The 20,300-nt window shown below is 35.0% G+C and overlaps 1 protein-coding gene across 1 annotated transcript in view; it reads left to right on the forward strand.

Annotated features, from left to right (window-relative positions):
• The window catches only part of LOC145276896 (large ribosomal subunit protein uL18m-like), a 62,140-nt gene that overhangs the window by 32,085 nt on the left and 9,755 nt on the right, over positions 1-20,300 (forward strand). Inside the window, exon 5 of the mRNA XM_080128341.1 lies at positions 8,250-8,367. Within this exon, the coding sequence (XP_079984467.1) occupies positions 8,250-8,367 (118 nt within the window). The remainder of the gene's footprint in view (positions 1-8,249; positions 8,368-20,300) is intronic.

Below are 20,300 nucleotides of genomic sequence, written 5' to 3' on the forward strand. Positions count from 1 at the left end.
TCTGTACTTTCACCTAACAATTTAATAGACAATACAAAACAAATGATTTGTGCCACAAACATTGAAGAACAACTGAAGTTCTCTGTATGTGTTGGACTGAGGGCAAGCGAAGAATTCAACAGAATCTCAAAGAAATACCAATTGTATAAAGAACTCTATCATTAATAACATGCAACTCTCTCTTTTATTAAAGTTAAATTAATGTTGAATAAGTATGCTTACTTGATTACATGATAAACAAAATGAAAAAGACTACATAAAATTATTACATTTTCTTGAGGATACTATTTAAGAAGTCCATGGTGCAAAGAGGTGGTATTTGGATATAGCTTTCTACAATATGTATTGATTAGGCATTTTTTTTTTTTTTTTTTTTTTTTTTACATGGGGGTCACCACTTATCAAGGCCCGAAGGCCACTCAGGGATAAGGGTTATTGCGTGTACAGTAATCAATGAGATAGTATTGTAGTAATCATTAGTATTGGGGGTTTTGATAGTGTCTTACTTAAGAGGGCAGTTTGTCAGGAGTTTGTTTATGTTGGACTTGAAGACGTCCAAGTTGTAGTCAGGTGGGAAACAGGCAAGCGGCAGAGAGTTCCACTGGCATGCAGTTCTAAGAAAGAAGCTTTGCTCATGGAATCTACGTTTGGATTTAGGCACAGATAGAGAGTGGGGAAAATTATTGACAGTAGTTTCAGCCAGACGGGTGTTTCTCGTGAAAGATTGGCGAGGGCGGGGGCGAGGGATTGGAGCTGAGACGAGCACGTGCCATGGAAATAATGATAAAACAAAGAAAGAAGTGGAAGAGAGGTTGCAGGGAAGAGAAAAGGGCATTCCCCACTAAACCACGAAGTCTATTTTGTACTCTGTCGATGCAGGATAGGCTGTTTTTAGCAGCTCCTGCGCAGATATGGCAGCAGTACTCCATCCTTGGACGTACTTGGCTTTTATACAGATAGAGAATTGCATCAGTAGTCATACAATATTCCAGATCTTTTAATAGTTTTTGTGGTATATAAGTTTGAAATTAGTATATGTTTATGACATTTGGTACTTTATTTCTGCTACCAAAATTGAACATAGCATTTTTATCGATGATAAAGTAAGTTGCAGCTGGAATTGTTTTATTTTTTAAAAATTAGGCATAATAATCACTATGTAAAGAATTATATTGAATGTTCGTATTTACTATCATTTAATTGTTTTATTTGATGATACTTTAAAAATTGTTCATCAGTGCAATTTTGCTATTATAAATGATGCAATGTTCAATTTTCACACCTCAAAAATGAAGGCCAGAATTGAATTAGAATTAATTATACTTTTATTTCCTATAGTTTTCTTACACTAGGAGTGATGAAAGAATCCTTTGTGACATTTTTACTGATTTTTTTGTTAGTTGGTTTCAAAGTTGCCATGTTATAATTTACTCGTGTTCGTGCTTCTTAACCCTCAGAAGATTGATTCGGATTCATTATCAGTGAAAAGTAGATGTAGAATTAAATTCTAAATATGTTTTCTATGCCAATCTTTTAAAACTAATACTTGAATTATGGATCTAGGAAAATAGACACAAGTTTTTATCATTTGATGAAAATCTTGTTTTTACAATGTTGCCCATCTGTACTAACCTGAATTGTTCAACAATGGTAAGAAGGATTCCACTAAAATCAGAAATACTAGAATTAGATTGGACAGCTTTCGACAGAAATAACTTTCAAGCTAAATTTGTAGGTATTATCATTAATATGGTTGATATTCATGACTTGCTTCTTTGGTGATTTCTGCAAACGGACTTAGGAATTAGATATTTTTTAAAGAAGTCCCCATTGGTAAGTTGTTAGGGTAGTAATCGTATCAGTAGCACACATTACAAGAGCTTTTCGTTGTTCTTAATTTATTTTCAGCATATAATATGTTGAATTCCACCATGTGGTCCCATCTTGAATGAGTTTGTTTTTCCAAATTAAGATGATCATGCATTTCAGTTAATTTGTTAATTGCTAATGGAAAGCAATTAAAATGAGAGACTACTTCTGTTAGATATAGTGGTTGTCTTCACAGCCTGAATTACAATGTATGATAGTTATTTGAAATCACATTCCCTGATACCATATTTGTCCTGAATTCTGCAAGACTAAGAAAACTTTATTGAAGATTTTATATTCACTAAGAACATTGTGCAATTCTTTACTTATTCTTTATCCGTTTGTGTACCAGGAAATGGAACAACTCTAAGCACAGCTCTAAGTCATTCGAAAGCCAATGACCTGTCAAACTCAGAAAGAGGGCATCATCTGTTGTAGCTGTCCAAACGTCTGTAGTCCATGAAATGCTGCTAATTTCTAGCAAGAGACAATTGAATTTTTGTTTTTCTTTTGTAAAAATATGACAAATTATTTTACAGTGAAGTACTTGTTTGATGGAATGTTGTAATTTGAAAAACATTTTTCAATAATAAATCCAATGTCAGATGTTACAGAATATAAGATAATGGATCTCTTGTGATCTGTAGTCATTAATATCCCAAACTTTCTATTTGGCCAACATTGATGCTATAGTAGTTATGTGTTTCACTGGAGGATCGCGGTTGCTACCATTTGTTCCTAGAATGTCTGTCCCGAATATCAATTTTGCTGCCTTATCTGCAACTTTTGCTTCTTTTGGATGAACCCCAATTTATTTTTCAATGTGTTGTAACAATAAATTAATCCTTTTTAAACAAAAGTTCAAATGTATTTGAAGTCTGAAGAAAGTCAATTAAATTCAATAATTACAAATCCTTTTTTGGGGGGATTTTTTTTTATAATGTTACCCACATGTTCTTCTAATTATTAATCCGTTTTTTTTTAATTTTTTTAATGACCCTAGTTATCAAGTTTTTCATTTTTGTTTTTTTGTTTTTTTTTCAAGATTATAAAAATATTTATGTTGATGTTCATGCATACAAGGAAAATATATTTATAGATTTATTTGAAATTTTCGCGAGAATTGTTATCAATAAAATCGCATGAAATATTTTTTGCAATTATATTTTTTTGGAATGAACAATGTTTAATTCAATGATAATATCGTTAGTTCAAGAAATTAATTTTTCTTCAAGTTATATTGATTTCATTGACATAGATAGTTTTTTTTCTTAATGTTCCTGAAATATTTTTTTAAAAAATTTAACATCTATGATGCTTTCTTTTCATAAAAAAGCAAAAATAAATTCATGCATTTTTTTTTTTTTTTTTTTTTTTTTTTTAGTACTTAAAACTAGCAAGGATGTTTTTGTTTACACAAAATGTTTTCACTAAGATTTAATAATAATAATGGGTTCATTATATTCTTTGATCGTTAATGAATACTGAAAATTTCATTTCAATTGGTTGATTTATTGAATTTTGATAAACTTTTAAGTGAAGGGAGGAGGGGTCAAGATATACATTTTCGGGCTGGGCCATTCATTTTGCATGTATCTATCTTTAACTGACCAAAGCATATTCGTATTGTCTCCTGTTGATTAATACTGAGACTTATTTCCCTTTAAATTAGAGAATTAGAAAAGGGGAAATAATACCAGTTTGTCAAAGGGAAGTAAAATTCTTTCTATTTTGGTGGTGGGGAGGGGGGTTTAAAAAGGTGTAATTTTGAATATTTTATTCACTTTTCATTTATACAATTGTTGGAGTTCTGCTGTGATGAGTTTTTTTATTTTATTTTTTTCTCGGTTTAGGAATAGTTTGGGATTGTTTTGATTGACTTTGAGATAAAAATATGAGAGTTGTTATGGTTTAATGAGTGTAAAACCCATTCAGATCACACGTCCTTCTGATGAGACAATCACCAAAGTTTCCGCCCTCTCCAATATCATTAAATGATGATTAAACAGGGCCAACAAAAAACAAAATTGAAGTTATCATGTAGTCGCCAACCTGATAGGTCCTAAACTGTCATCTAAGCTTCAGCCTCTGTCCCATCGACAAAATGTTGCATCCCTCTGCTTGTTCTACAAGTATTTTAATGGTGAAACTCTGACGAATTGCAAGCACTTGTGCCCCCACGACGTAACTACCCTTCGACAAGCAGCTAAATCCCACACCTACACAGAGATCCCTAGATGTAAGAAAGCCTTCTACTCCAATAGTTTCTTCCCCAGAACTGCTAGACTTTGGAATTCCCTTCCAGGATTCTGCTTTCCCAACTGAGTGTACTGACATGCAGAAGTTCAAGTGTAATGTGAACAGACATCTTACTGCTCATCTCCCTTCATAATATCCCTGTAAAATGTCCCCGATAGTAGCCCTCTACTTTAAAGTAGCACTGTGCCTTGTTTGGGGTTAAAATTGAATTTAAAAAAAAAAAAAAAAAAAAAAAAGTACCTCCGCAAATTCTAAATATGATGAGTTTATCTGTTAGAATTTTGGTCTGCTACATGAATTTCTTTTTCAGATATTTATTGCAAGAAATACATAAATTTTAATGCATTAATAATTATTTATTTTTATTTTTTTGCTAATCTTCAGCAACCAAAATATTCCAATGTTCAAAAACATTGCTTATCAGATAATATTAAAAGCAAAGCAAAGTCCATGGTATTAAAAATCCAGTTATAATAAAAGTGGTTGCACATGTGTCTGGCTCACTTCAATAATCACGTGTGCAAATTTAATTTTTATGAGCAAAGGAAAGATAACTGATAGTAAGAATAACATGCAATATTTTTTGTGTTGATATTAAATTGACACAAAAATATTTTCTTATTAGGAGTAGAAAAATAGCATTGAAAATGTCTTTCAATGATTGTGAAATAGTAACTAGAAAAAAAATTAAACATGATAATATTTCCTATTCAGAACTCCGGTTTGAACAGGATAAAAAGTGTGTTTTTTTATGACAGCAAGCAGTGGCCACCATAAAGAATCCGTGGGCAGATAATAATATCTTCCTTTTTATTTAAATCAGACTATTTCAGAATTAAAATTAATCTTTTTGACTATATACATATACTAGCATTTCAGCTCGGCGTTGCCCAGGTGTTTGGAAGTGTATGCTGAGCAAAAAAAAAAGGGGGGGTAATTTTTTTTAACTTTGACCCCTATTATGACCCCTTAATATTTATTGTTTGGGGTTCAAATCAAGTTATTAAGTTAGATCCATGTCCAAGGAACATATATCTAAAATTTCAAGTGTTTAGACCCCAAATTGTCGGAGGAGTTTGGTAGAGTTCTCAAAGGTCAAATCGTTGAACTTTGACCCCTTAACTGCCGAATTTCTGGCTGAAAACCGATCACATCAATTTTCCCAAATCTCAGTACCCTGCATATCAAATTTTGAGTCTGTAGACTAAAAATTCTCTGAGTTATTGCGTATGAAAATGTACACACACACACACTTTCACTTTTATAGATATATAGATATGCATACATATTAGTTTAGGTAGCAGGTCAAAAGAAGTATATTGAGGCATTGTTTATTGGATAAAAGGTGTGTTTGAAAGCTTGTCAATGCAGGGATTATTGAGTCGTAAACAGATAAATAAATAATAATAATTCAATAGTTTCCAATAAATTATTTACCTGCTTATAGATGGTATATTCTCGACTGTAGACAGTATATTTTTCAAATATTTTCGGGGGCAACTCTCATTTTCAAGAGATAGAAAATATATATCCACTCTTTATACTGCCGCTTTTGGTTTAATTTAAAATTACTGAATTATTATTTATTTATCTGTTTACAACAACTGAATAATTCCTGCATTGACAAGTCTTCAAACACACCTTCTATTAATATATATATATACACACACACACACGCATTAGGCAGGTTAATTCATGGGGGAAGACCAGAGATAGGTTAGTTTGGAAGTCAATTTCTGAACCCCCGTTCCATGCACGCCAACATGTAAAATGGTATTGATATGATTTTACATTGCCAAAAAAATCATCATCATGATTGTGTATGTAATTTTATTGAAAGTTTGAATAAATGATATTGATTAGAATAAGATCTGCCTAAAGCGACAAAATAAATGTATAAAGTGAGGAGGAAGAAGTATAATTTGGAAATTATTTTTTGAACAAATTTTTCTGAATTAAAACTTATATATTTTGAAATTCTTATCAAAGTGAAATGATTTTAATGCTTTTTTTTTGTTTTAATTTTATTTTTTCCTGATTTTGATTCAAAGATTGAATTTATTTAGCCAAAAAAGAAAATGTCTAGCAGACAAAGACGAAAATATGCATCTGTTTAAATCTACTGCCTAGGCAGGAACAAACAAGTTAAAAAGACATTTTAATATTATCTTCTTTTCAAAAATGATTTCCTCCTGACAGAATGTGACATTCACACATCCTAGAGAGATGGATACTTTTCTCATCTGATCGACACTATCTATATCTCCATTCTGTTACACACACATACACATACACACACACACACACACCTATATATATATCTTATTAAATATTTTTTTTATCCAAAAGTTAAATATATTAAAAATCTATCAACCAATGGCAATGTTTATATGCCAATAAAAATTAAGCCAAGCAAATTGACTCGAATATTAAGCTTTTCAAAAGCAAGATGACAAAACTTTTTGGCATCATATTGTGTATTTTTCAATAGTGTTACAATTGCATCTACACCATTCGGACAATTTTAAACTTTATGTTCGAAAATATTCCAGATTGGCATTTCCTTAGACAAATTGAAAAAAGATACAAAAGTCAATATATAACTGAACAGATTTTCATTCCTGTTATTAACGGTACCAAGCAGTAGAATTGCTACTGTAAAGGATAAAAATTTGTTCAGTTACGTATTAACTTTTGTATCTTTTTTCAATCTAAGGAAATGCCAATCTGGAATATTTTTGAACAACATAAAGTTTAAAATTGTCCGAATGGTGTCAAAACAATTGTAACATGATTCAAAAATGCATAATATGATGCAAAAATGTTTTTCCTTGTTATCTTGGTTTTGAAGATGTGTGTGTGTATATATATATATATTAATTTACTTTTTTGGATTTTACCGTCATTGGATACTTTACCTTTCACCAGACTATCCATTCACGTGAAATCACCTTTTTCTTCACCATATTCCCTCTGCTTCACTTTTTGTTATCAAGTAAGATCTTTGACTTGCAGTTTCATTAAATACTTTAGCATGCAAAATCCGATCCTGCATTTTGCTAATTCCTACCCTCTGATGAGAAGGAAAGTATTTCTTCGAAACTCCGGATTCTATCTACTTATTAAGTGTTTCCTTTTTACAATTAAATATGTTTTTAACTCTTTTTCAAAGTGTTTTTAACATGTTTTATCAACTATTTACTCTTATTATAAGCTCTATTTCCTATTTGGTTTTATCAAGCTTTTACATCTGGTTGAGATTACTTTATAAATATTAATTCTTTAATATTTATAATATACTTTAGTTTTACCATCTTGGATTATTTTGGTAAATTTAATTGTAATTTTTATTATATATATATATATATATATAATCTTGCACACTTAACTATTAGCACAAACCAGATGTTATAAATTCTCTTTGTTTTTCATTCCTTAAACTATATCCAGTGGTGAAGCCCTAGCTTGCAGGCTTTGGGGAGTGTGGAGCCACCCTTTAATTACCATTGCTCCCAGGTCCACTCTGATCTGCAGTGGTAGTATCTGTTAGGGTCCCAACTATGGGTTAAATAGAAACCGACTTGAAAACAACAAATATATTCTATTAAAAAATTTTTCTTAAATCTTTGGATTCGGCATTAAATAACCTGAAAAGGGTTGATATGCCGTAAAACAAAAACAACCAACCAACCAGATGTTATAAATTCTCTTTGTTTTTCATTTCTTTTTATACACTGAATAAATGTTATTGTTAAAAACTACTTCAGTTTTTAAGGGATATTTTCGAGCCAAGATCACAGTTTAGTATCTGTTCTGATAGTACACTTCACGTCAGTGGAAAAGAAATCCTTCATGGTTGAGACGATTTTTATTTTTGTTCCTATCCAGAGTGCTCCTTTCGGGGAGCTGGATTTTCCCCACATTAAAAACTGACTTTGTGTCTAATTCTGCTCTTGTGGGGAGGCAAATAAGTAGGTATTCTTACAATCCATTTACCACAAATACATTGTTCACATTCACTTGTGTTGAAAGGTGGCTGCCTGGCTCTCCGTGTGTTGTTGACAGACATCTCAAACCATACAGATGCAATGACTTGAAGACTTTTGTTTTTTGTGTTTTAGTTGTACAGATGTGATGGCAGCAAAGAATCTTGGCAGTGTCCTAGCTCAGCGTTGTCTGCATGCTGGCCTCACGCATGTCTTTTACGATGACATGTATGACGAGAAGAACTCTGAAAAGGTACGTTTAGTTTTGGTTTTTGTTCTTTTGTTTTTACGTCCAGTGTAAAATGATTAAGAACAATTATGAATGCATTTATCATGAACAAAAACTAATGTTCTAATAAGAAACTGAAAAATTTATTTTAAATACTTATCTACATCTCTTTACTTTTGAATTAAATTTTTTCCATTAAAGGGGGTGGGGAGGTGACACTCATGAATGGGGGAGTTCAAAATAGACTTTGTAGCCTAGTGGGGATGCCCTTTTCTATTCCCTGCAACGTCTTTCCAATAGAAAAGACATTGTGAGCTTGTCTCTGCTTTATCATTATTTTCATCTGGGCTCCAATCTATAGTCCCTTCCTGTCCTGACTTTCACAAAGAACACTCGTCTAGCTGAAACCACTAACAATAATTTACCCAACTCTTTATCTGTGTCTACACTTAAACATAGATTCCATGAACAAAGCTTCTTTCTTAGAACTGCACGTCTGTGGAACTCTGTTTCATTTTCCTGCTTTCCAACTGACTACAATATGATTGTCTTCAAGTCCAATCTGGACAAATTCTTGATGAGTCATCCTCTTAAGTAATCCAATTTACCAAATTTCCACTACTAAAAATGACTACATGTTCCCCTTAACCACTGTATACTCAGTAACCCTTATCCTCGAGTGGCCTCTAGGCCTTGATAAGTGGTGACTCCTTTGTAAAAAAAAAAAAAAAAAATGTGGTAAAGCACTTTTATACTTCTCTAGCTTCCATGTTCAATCATTTGTCCTGAGACACTATATGGACATGTGCTGAATCATAGTGTATTCTTGCATCTTGTCCAGAATTTTCCCTCTACAGGGCGGAACGATAAAGTTGTCGCCCTAAAGAAAACAACACTACAGCTTTATTTTTAAATTTTTATTGAGAAAAAATCAATTTAGGTAACTTGATTATACAGTAGAACTGACATCTATTCAATCTAATCATCTTGAGCCATAATCACTGCCTCAATATGGATTCAGAACTGGGAGCATGCCTTTTCCACAAGCGCCGGTGAGAGCTCGGCGAATACTTGGCAGATGGCAGGAATCAGGCTGGCTTTGGTGTTATGGGAGTTTGTTGTTTGTTCTCAATGTATGACCAAACAATTTAGTCCAGCGGTTTAGGTTGGGGGAGAACGGGGCCAGGAAGGGAAGGGTACAAAGTCGTAGCACTCCTTCTGAAGCCAAGCCTGGGTCTTCTTGGACTTGTGGGCTGGAGTTGAGTCCTGCTGCCACACCCAGGTTCTGCCAGCAGACACCTGATTGCACCAGGGGATAACCACACTTTTCAGCTTATCCCAGTACACTTTAGTGTAGACTTTCAAGTCAATTTCGAAGATGTGAGGTAGTATGATGTGATCTTCACTTGAAACCACAAAACCAAAAGACCATAACCATGACCTGAAAGTTTGTTGAACCATCTGGATTTGCATTTTGAGGCTGCTGGCAATGGTCCTGTTGTCATAACTTAGATCGGTAGAGAGCATGGGGAACTTCGGGTGTAGTTATGGTGAATTCTGTGAAGCATGGCAGGTTTAAAGGATGCAGTGTACGAGCAGCAACAAATGATGCAGGCAGCTCATTTAATGTTTCAGCAATTCTGAGTATGAAAAATTGTGAAAATGAACTGTGCTGCTTTCTGATTTTGTAGGTATGTTTATGTGTTAGATCAATGTCACGTAGAGAGTGGTTGTTGTTGTAGATGCCGTCAGTTGATAAATGGAACTGCAGAGGACTAAAACCTAATCATGAAGAAATACTAGAAATCATCAACAAATAAAATCCAGTAGCAATATGTCTACAAGAAACACTAAAAGAAAATATGTCTACAAGAAACATTACTCAAAGAAAATCACAACTACAAATTCAAAGAATATAACATGTACGACAAAACCCATGTCTACAACAAATAGAGCAATCGGAGGAGTATCCATACTAATTAAAAATACTATATATCACACAATCCTCCAATTAAACACTGAACTACAAGTAATAACACTAACTGCTAAGCTACACTACAAAATCACAATCTGCTCCATATACATTCCACCAAATCAGCCAATGAAAAAAAAGAAATAGACATGCTAATTAACCAACTCCCACCCCTATTTATAATAATGGGAGATTTTAATGCACACAGCAACTATTGGGGAAGTAATCAAAACAATAACAAGGGTAACATAATAAATGAAATCCTAAATACAACAAACCTATGTATACTAAACAATGGTATAAATACCTACATGTACCCAGCCAATGAATCCATGTCTGCAATAGACTTAACAATATGTACTCCATCCATTTATATGAAAAATTGTGAACATGAACTGTGCTGCTTTCTGACTTTGTAGGTATGTTTATGTGTTAGATCAATGTCACGTAGAGAGTTGTTGTTGTTGAAATGGTTAGTAATTTTGTAGATGCCATCAGTTGATAAATGTCTGATTTTCAATGAATTCAGCCTCAGGGAAACAAAGCGCTCAAATTATGGCAGTTGTCTGATTAAGGATATTGAAGGGTATTTGCTTGGTTGCACGTCTCAGGGTTATTGTTAGGGAGATGCTTAATAATTTTGTAAATGATTACTAGGACTATGACAACAGCATATTCTTTTCCTGGTTTTGATTCTCAGGTATATATCCATTGATATCTTATATGCTTTTATGTAGAGTGATGTGGTTCTCGGTTGATTGTGTCTGTGTCAGATATATACTCGAGAGTCAAAACAATGAAAAGAATATGCTGCTGTCATAGCCCTAGTGATTCCAATCAATTGTTAGACTTTGAAGCTTCAATGAATCCAAGGCAAGGGAAATCAGGTGTTCAGAGTATGGCAGATGTTTGGAGGAGAGTATTTACTTAATTGCAAGTTTTTGAACTCTTTCCAGGCAGTCAATCTTCTTAGCAAGATAGGAGTTTCAGGCTGATTGTGCAAATTCTTAATGTGGCTGCATCATAGCTGTATACGGTTTTAAATGAATGGTTGGAGAATTGCTGATAAATTTCTTGATCAGTAATGCTAAGACTTCATTGGCCTTCTTGATAATTTTAGAAATTATAAAATAGTTTTGATTCATTTCTGAAGGAAAAAGGAAAACCTAATTATGACATCATCAATTTAACATCTATTTTACATATTGGCATGTGTCTGGTTTTAAAAATTGACTTGCAAACTATCCAATCTCTAGCCAGGTCTTTATTTATACTTCTTTCTCTGAAGTCCATCTTTATCACTTTTTCCCATGTTTTCCTGCCGACTGCCCCCTTGCAGAGAGTAGAAGTCCCACAATGGAGCTACCTGTTGGCCATGGGTAGCGATCCGTAATGCCATTAGGACGGGATCCTGGTGGTTGAGAGATTTGGAGGTCAGGTTTTAGTACCCCCATTTCCCAACACACCACTTTGGCCCTTACTGGGCTAGATGGGTGGTCGGATGGGCCCGATCCGATCAATCGGCTAGTCACATCTAGCCCACCACTTATACACATATAACTTACACAAAACCTAAATACTACACAACATTCTCCCATCAATGCAGATCCATAAATAAGTGGTGAAAGCGGTGGCTAAGGGTCAATTGTATATAATGAATAAAAACTAGACATGGCTGTTTTCCTCTAATATTTCCCATTTTCTACTTGGATGAGAAAAATTAAACACAAATACTCGAAGTCTACATTATATGCAAGTATACCACCCCTGTAACCCTGTTGTAGCCAGGGCGAATGGGTTTCCCCCCTGTGTGCATCCCAAATAGGGCTCCAAGGTGGGTAGGGAGCAGGGATGATGAACCCACAAACAATCCTAATATGAGTTACAAAACAGTAAGTAAAAAAGACTGCTAGACACTTCGGATAGTGACTCAACTAAGGAACAAGATAAATATCCAAATTTCATAATAATGGAATCCACTGAAGAAACACCATTAACCAAACTTTCCCCCTTTAATATAGAGAAAATATTATCTAAAAATATAAAACCCAAAATGGTTAAAAAATTAAGAAATGGCACTCTGCTAATAGAAATCTTCACAAAACCACAAGCGGATGAACTCCTAAAATGAAAACATTTCGATAATATAAAAATAAAAACATACCCCCACAAAACACTAAACACATGCAAAGGAGTGGTAAAAAGCTGTGAACTTTCACTTTGTCCCATTGACGAACTACGTTCATATCTGAAAGAACAGAACCTAACAGACATTAGACAAATTCAAAGTAAAAAAAAATGGAGAAATGATAAACACACATACGTACATAGTAACCTTTTACCAACAAAAAATCCCACCAGAAAATGAAAACTGTAAGGCTAAACTTACATCCCCAACCCACTACGTTGCTTCAAATGTCAAAAATTTGGCCACCATCAGAATCAATACACATGCCACCCAGTGTGTGGAAGGTGCGGAGAAAATGACAACCATACCAACTGTCAAAAAAATCCCAAATGTGCCAACTGTAAAGAAAATCACAGTGCCTACTCCAAAGACTGAGAAATTTGGAAAAAAGGAAAAGAAATTACCAAAATTAAATAACGCTAAATGTTACCTACCCAGAAGCAAGTATGACGAGATCCCTGGCAACACCAGATGATCTTGCTTTTCGAATAGAGGATGAGGCATGGGGGGGACATACTGACACTTGGTCAAGGAAAAACAGATGTTTATGAGAGAAGAAATAGTGAATATTTTGATGGGAAATAAATAAATGATAATGAGATTCTCGAGTTGGCAGAAAAAGAATTACAGGGTCGCCAGCCGAAAATGTTGACTCATGGAGATAAATAATTGTCGCTTATCACATCAGGGTCGGGGTGGGGTCTTTTAGAGAAAGACAAACGAGAATTTGTTCCGACTGTTAAAAATCTGTTAACAACGAAGAGGTTGTTTTAAAACCCTGTTGAGTGACATGGTCGACCTGAAGGTGACATGATAAGTAACACCTCAGTGCAATGAGGGTTAAAAATTGGTATAGATAAAAGCCGAGAGAAGGAGTAAAAATTAGGGAAACAGAGAGAGAGAGAGGAAAAAGGAAAAGGGAGTACAAATTGATACGATAAAACAAGAGAAGGAAAGGAAGAAAAAATAACTCCAAAAAGGTGGACGGAGGAATTACTGTTTTGATAAAAACAAGACACTTAGCTAATTGGGGTCTTTTTCGCTGATTCCTTTCCATGGGCTGACGGTGGATGAAGAACGGAGAGCTTGGTAAAGGAAACAAAACTGCCAGCCCCCTAAGTTGCATGACTAGGCAGTGTGTAAGTATTATATTGTAAAGTCAAAGACAATAATCAATTCTGTGTTAACGAATTAAGTTTTGACTTCTTTTCTTTGATTGGAACGCCGTTGTGAATGCAATATATTTCTCCGATAGCCCAGATGACGGTTGGAAGCTGATTTGAAGGCAGAACCATAAGGAGACCAACAACGACCCGAAGACGAATTCGACCACTAGACAAAACCACGGGTGGCGCCACAGGTATCAGCTACAGGTGCATTTCAATCACGAGCCTATGTACCTGAGCTGAGCTGCACCAGGAGCGTTACACAAGGAAAAAAGTTGAAACAATTAAATATTCAGAAATAACAAAAAAGAATACTCCTAATACTAATAAGCACAACGACAATTATCACACAACAAGCTTAGACATTAAAATCCAAGACCTCACCGATCAAATCAAAATATTGACAAACACAATTGAAGAAATGAAAAAAATAAATATGAACAAAACCTCACCGGAACCAAAAACCCAAACACCACATCCAAAAGAAACAATCCCTTTAGCCGAAAAAGAAAACAAAAAAAAAAGCAAACACCAAAAAACATACCAGAGGAAAAAAGAAACAAAATAGCAGAAAAAAAAATTAAACGGACAGGTCACGTTCACTCTCCAGGACAAAAGACACTTCCCTACGTGTTCAGAAAGAGGTAGACATGCCGAAGGATCCCCCGGAAAGAAGGGGCCGGTGGAACAGCTAAACAACCTCTGCGGCGCATGAACCTAAACTCTCCAACACACCAATACCACGACTGCGCTCACAATCCAAAGATAAAGATAAAACAAAAAAACACTATGCCTCTAGGACTCGAAAACCAAGAAGTCATGGAGACTGAGTAATCAAAAGATATTCCTCTTACCCCATGAATCTATAAATGACGATAAACAAGAAAAAAAAATAAAATAAAAACAATACCCATGCAAAACCTTACAACTCATAACAAAACAGCATTCCTACAATGGAACTGCAGAGGACTAAAACCTAATCATGAAAAAATACTAGAAATCACCAACAAACATAATCCAGCAGCAATATATGTCTACAAGAAACACTACTCAAAGAAAATCACAACTACAAATTCAAAGAATATAACATGTACGACAAAACCCATATATCCACAACAAATAGAGCAATCGGAGGAGTATCCATACTAATTAAAAAATACTATACATCACACAATCCTCCAATTAAACACTGAACTACAAGCAATAACACTAACGCAGATGGCAGGAATCAGGCTGGCTTTGGTGTTATGGGAGTTTGTTGTTTGTTCTCAATGTATGACCAAACAATTTAGTCCAGCGGTTTAGGTTGGGGGAGAACGGGGCCAGGAAGGGAAGGGTACAAAGTCGTAGCACTCCTTCTGAAGCCAAGCCTGGGTCTTCTTGGACTTGTGGGCTGGAGTTGAGTCCTGCTGCCACACCCAGGTTCTGCCAGCAGACACCTGATTGCACCAGGGGATAACCACACTTTTCAGCTTATCCCAGTACACTTTAGTGTAGACTTTCAAGTCAATTTCGAAGATGTGAGGTAGTATGATGTGATCTTCACTTGAAACCACAAAACCAAAAGACCATAACCATGACCTGAAAGTTTGTTGAACCATCTGGATTTGCATTTTGAGGCTGCTGGCAACGGTCCTGTTGTCATAACTTAGATCGGTAGAGAGCATGGGGAACTTCGGGTGTAGTTATGGTGAATTCTGTGAAGCATGGCAGGTTTAAAGGATGCAGTGTACGAGCAGCAACAAATGATGCAGGCAGCTCATTTAATGTTTCAGCAATTCTGAGTATGAAAAATTGTGAAAATGAACTGTGCTGCTTTCTGATTTTGTAGGTATGTTTATGTGTTAGATCAATGTCACGTAGAGAGTGGTTGTTGTTGTAGATGCCGTCAGTTGATAAATGGAACTGCAGAGGACTAAAACCTAATCATGAAGAAATACTAGAAATCACCAACAAACATAATCCAGCAGCAATATATGTCTACAATCACACAATCACAGAATTAAACACTGAACTACAAGCAATAACAATAACTGCTAAGCTACACTACAAAATCACAATCTGCTCCATATACATTCCACCAAATCAGCCAATAAAAAAAAAAGAAATAGACATGCTAATTAACCAACTCCCACCCCTATTTATAATAATGGGAGATTTTAATGCACACAGCAACCATTGGGGAAGTAATCAAAACAACAACAAAGGTAACATAATAAATGAAATCCTAAATACAACAAACCTATGTATACTAAACAATGGTATAAATACCTACATGTACCCAGCCAATGAATCCATGTCTGCATCCATGTTAACAATATGTACTCCATCCATTTATATGTACTAGAAGACCAACACGGAAGTGATCACTATCCCATCATACTTAAAAGTAATAAAAAAAATACGGGAAGAAAAAGTCCCAAAATGGAAATTACACAAAGCCAACTGGGAAACATTTACCAGAACAGAATTAGACACGAACATTCTAAATAAAGAAGAACCACTAAAACATTTCACACAAACCTTAAACAATATTTGTTTGAAAGTAATAGCTCCTTGTTGACAGAACTTACTCCATCCACTCCTTGTACTTGTAATCACACGAGCACCTGCTCCATCCTGTGCTCCACTGTTATCACTAATGTAACAAAGAGTTGCCATCCAAATATACAGTAATTTATATCACTTAAATTTAATCAAATAAACCTGGAAAAATGGGAGGACACACAAATTTTAAACATAACATCTATTCTCTGCTTCCTTTATTCAAGCTCCTTCGACTCGTTGGTTTAGTGGTCTTCGTCAATATGCTGTTCTCATACCTTTAGATCAGTTATAGATTTTTTTTTTTTTTTTACATGGGGGTCACCACTTAGCAAGGCCTGAAGGCCACTCAGGGATAAGGGTTATTGCGTGTGTAGTAATCAATGAGATAGTATTGTAGTAATCATTAGTTTTGGGGGTTTTGATTGTGTCTTACTAAAGGGAGTAGTTTGTCAGGAGTTTGTTTATATTGGACTTGAAGACGTCCAAGTTATAGTCAGGTGGGAAACAGGCAAGCGGCAGAGAGTTCCACTGGCATGCAGTTCTAAGAAAGAAGCTTTGCTCATGGAATCTACGTTTGGATTTAGGCACAGATAGAGAGTGGGGAAAATTATTGACAGTAGTTTCAGCCAGACGGGTGTTTCTCATGAAAGATTGGCGAGGGGGGACGAGGGATTGGAGCTCAGACGAGCACCTGCCATGGAAATAACGATAAAACAAAGACAGGCTCGCAACGTCTCTTCTGTGGGAGAGAAGTTGCAGGGAAGAGAAAAGGGCGTCCCCCACTAAACCACAAAGTCTATTTTGTACTCTGTCAAGGCAGGATAGGATGTTTTTAGCAGCTCCTGCCCAGATGTGGCAGCAGTACTCCATCCTTGGACGTACTTGGCTTTTATACAGATTTAGAATTGCATCAGTAGTGAGATATCTTCTGGAGCGGTAGAAGGATCCCACCATTTTCCCAGCGTCCCTGGCAACAGATTTGATGTACGTGTTCCATTTCAGATCAAGAGTAAAGGTCAAATCCAGAAGTTTGTCAAAACATGGAACCTCCCGAAGACGAGAGCCATCCATTTCAGATAAGAGATATATAGCCAAAAATATTGTTAGATATTAGTAGGTCAATTATTATCATCGTTGTGATATTTGTAAAAATAGAATGCTATCATAGCGAAATAAATATTGGTCCCCTGATTTATCGGAGAGGAACCTATATTTTCAGTGACGTCTGTGCGTCTGTTAGTCCGGACGATTGCCAGATAACTGTCCATTAGTTTTTCCTGAAATCTTGCCACAAATTGTATTCCATTAAATAGATGTGCATAGTCAAAAAAAGTTTTTTGCAAAAATTCTCGTTGCGTCTCCAGGGGTTCAAAAGAGGTCAAAAATACCTCAAAATGGCCCAAAATTACACATTTTGCTCCATAACTTTTGATCCATCTATTAGATTTTGCTGAAACTTGGCTAAAATGTGGAGCCCATTGTTCTTAATATAAATCCAATATGGGTGACCCTAGCAAAATTCTGGTTCGCATCCCCGGGGACTTTCAATGCTAAAAACGACCCTTTTAGTGGCTCTTTTTTCATATTTCTCAACAAAAACTTGATATGTCTGACTATATAGTGTTTTTTTTTTACAGTGGTCAACTCAAATATACATGTGTTAAGGCCTGAAACTGCACTGTTATCCATTTACACTGGGATTCACATAGCGTTTGATCCATCCATTAGATTTTCCTGAAACTTGGCCAAAATGTGGAGGCCATTGTTCTTAATATAAATTCAGTATGTGTGGCCCTGGCAAAATTTTGGTTTGCATCCCTCTGGGACTTTTAAGGCTAAAAAACATGCCTTTTTGGAGCTCTTTTTTCATATTACTCAAAAATTTGATATGTATGTCTACATAGTGGTTTTCCATGTTACTGAATTCAAAGATACATGTCTTAAGGTGAGTTTGTCCATTTTCACTGGGATTCGGCATTCCCAGGAGCTCAAAAGGGTCACAGATGCCCCCAAATTGCAAAAAAATGATGCTTTTTTACCTCATAACTTTTGCTCCATCCATTAGATTTTTCTGAAACTTGGCAAAAATGTGAATGCAACGTTGGCATACACACTTGCCTTACTACTAACTGAATGTTGGTCCTTCACACTTCTCACATTCATCATTTCTTCACTATTTTTGTGGCATCATCCCACATGCAGCACCAGAGGGGGACCATGCACACGCTGCTTGTTTATAGATGAAATTATTTATATTAAGATGGTTTAATAGAAAAGAATGTTAGAATACAAACAATAACTTAAAAATAGGTTAACTTCCAGAGTTGGCGTAGCTTTACGGAGAGGTCACTACGTGGACTTAAAGCTTGAAAAACACGATTTTTAGTCAGATCGGGAGTGAGAGAGCACAGTTAGAGTCAAAAGAAGGAAGAAGACGGTCCACAGACGGTGATGGCTCCTAATAGAGGGGATCAAAATGCGTTAGTCTTGGGCCAGCGGCAGCTTTTCAATGGTAGAAGCATAAGTAAATAAAGTTGCTGAAAAGACAACCCAAGATGTGTTGATTCATTGGGGTGAATCGTCTTTGCAGCTTTTCTGAGGATCCGTTAAACAAGGTCAAAGATGGACCAGGTATGTTTTTCCGATTGGCCCGATGTTACAACCTCCAGAGAACTCTTATTTGTCTCTTTCTATTGTAAATGTTACATGTATCTACAATGTACAATCTAAACTATATATCCTAATATATCAACAATGTCATTAGTGTTATACATACATCAGTTCAATGAACAATAGAAAACCTAAATGAAACAAACACACATAATGTATATACACTTTGCATGCACATTCATTAGAATATCATCTTATACTACTAGACGATGCACAAGTTTAGACACACGTACATAATATATACTTCCCCAGTATACAACAATATGTTGTTGTTTTTATACTAACAAGTCACTGCTTATCAGCAGCCAAAAGGCCACTTTAGGAAATTGTCAGTTGGTGATGAACTATTGAGAAGATTGGAAACAATGCATTAAATCAGATTTGATTGTTTAAGTGGGCAGTTTAACATTGGACTTTTTCTTTTTTTTTTTTTTCTTTTTTTAATGGAAATCGCTCCAGACAAGGCATGAAGCCACTTGATGTAAGGAGTTAAAAAAATTGGTATTTCAAGATCCAAATCTTGTCAACAATAAGTGTTAGATGGAATAGATTCTGATCCAGAAAACAGCAATTCTCCCCCCCCCCTCCTCCCTTTGTCAGAAAAATCGCTCCTGGAATGTTAGGACAAAATAATGGAACCAAAATTTATATGGCTGCTGAAAGTAAACTTAAGATCCACTTTCTACTCTCCTTAAAAAGCCATGTTGTACTCTGTTGGAAAGCAGTCCTACAGTATTATTAGCAATACACATGAAAAAATTGAAATAGCTTGAAATATTTCAATATTGGTATGCATAGAAAGAGCTTGATGAGCTAAGAAAGAATCTTTTTAAATTTTTAAAATCTGATTAAAATTAAGGAAGTTATGGCTATTTTTGTGCCTCACACGTTTGGATATTTTTCCCTCTTTAAGACCATATGCGTTTCGTCACATTTTTTACACTACTTTTTCAGTAAAAATGTCATATCTTTGTTAAAACACAAGACTAAGAAATGAAATTTACCATATAAGTGTATTTTTGTACAAGGAATCAGAATATGCAACTGAAAATCTCCCAAAGTTTATGGTTTCCAAATAATCTGCAGTAAATGTGCATAAATATGCAGCAATTCCTTAAAAATGCCATGTATCCATAAACAGAAAAGAAGTTGGAGAACTCAAAGTTGAATTGTAATGTGCTTTATGTACAAAAAACTTAAATCTAAACATAAGACCATTTAAAAATGAATATATTGCAATATTTGTTTGGTATTATTGTAGATTAACACCTTCTGTTTAACCCCACTCAACTCCTTCTGACCACCCCTCCAAAATGTGATTCTACCTTTTTAGGAAATTATGTATAAAATGCCATGAAAAACTTTAATGAAAGATAAACAAATTATTTTAGAATTGAATGTAAAATAATTTCCT

The sequence above is a fragment of the Euprymna scolopes genome, chromosome 1, assembly GCF_053919585.1.
Source record: "Euprymna scolopes isolate OS-2025 chromosome 1, ASM5391958v1, whole genome shotgun sequence".
In the NCBI taxonomy this organism is placed as follows: Eukaryota; Metazoa; Mollusca; class Cephalopoda; order Sepiida; family Sepiolidae; genus Euprymna; species Euprymna scolopes.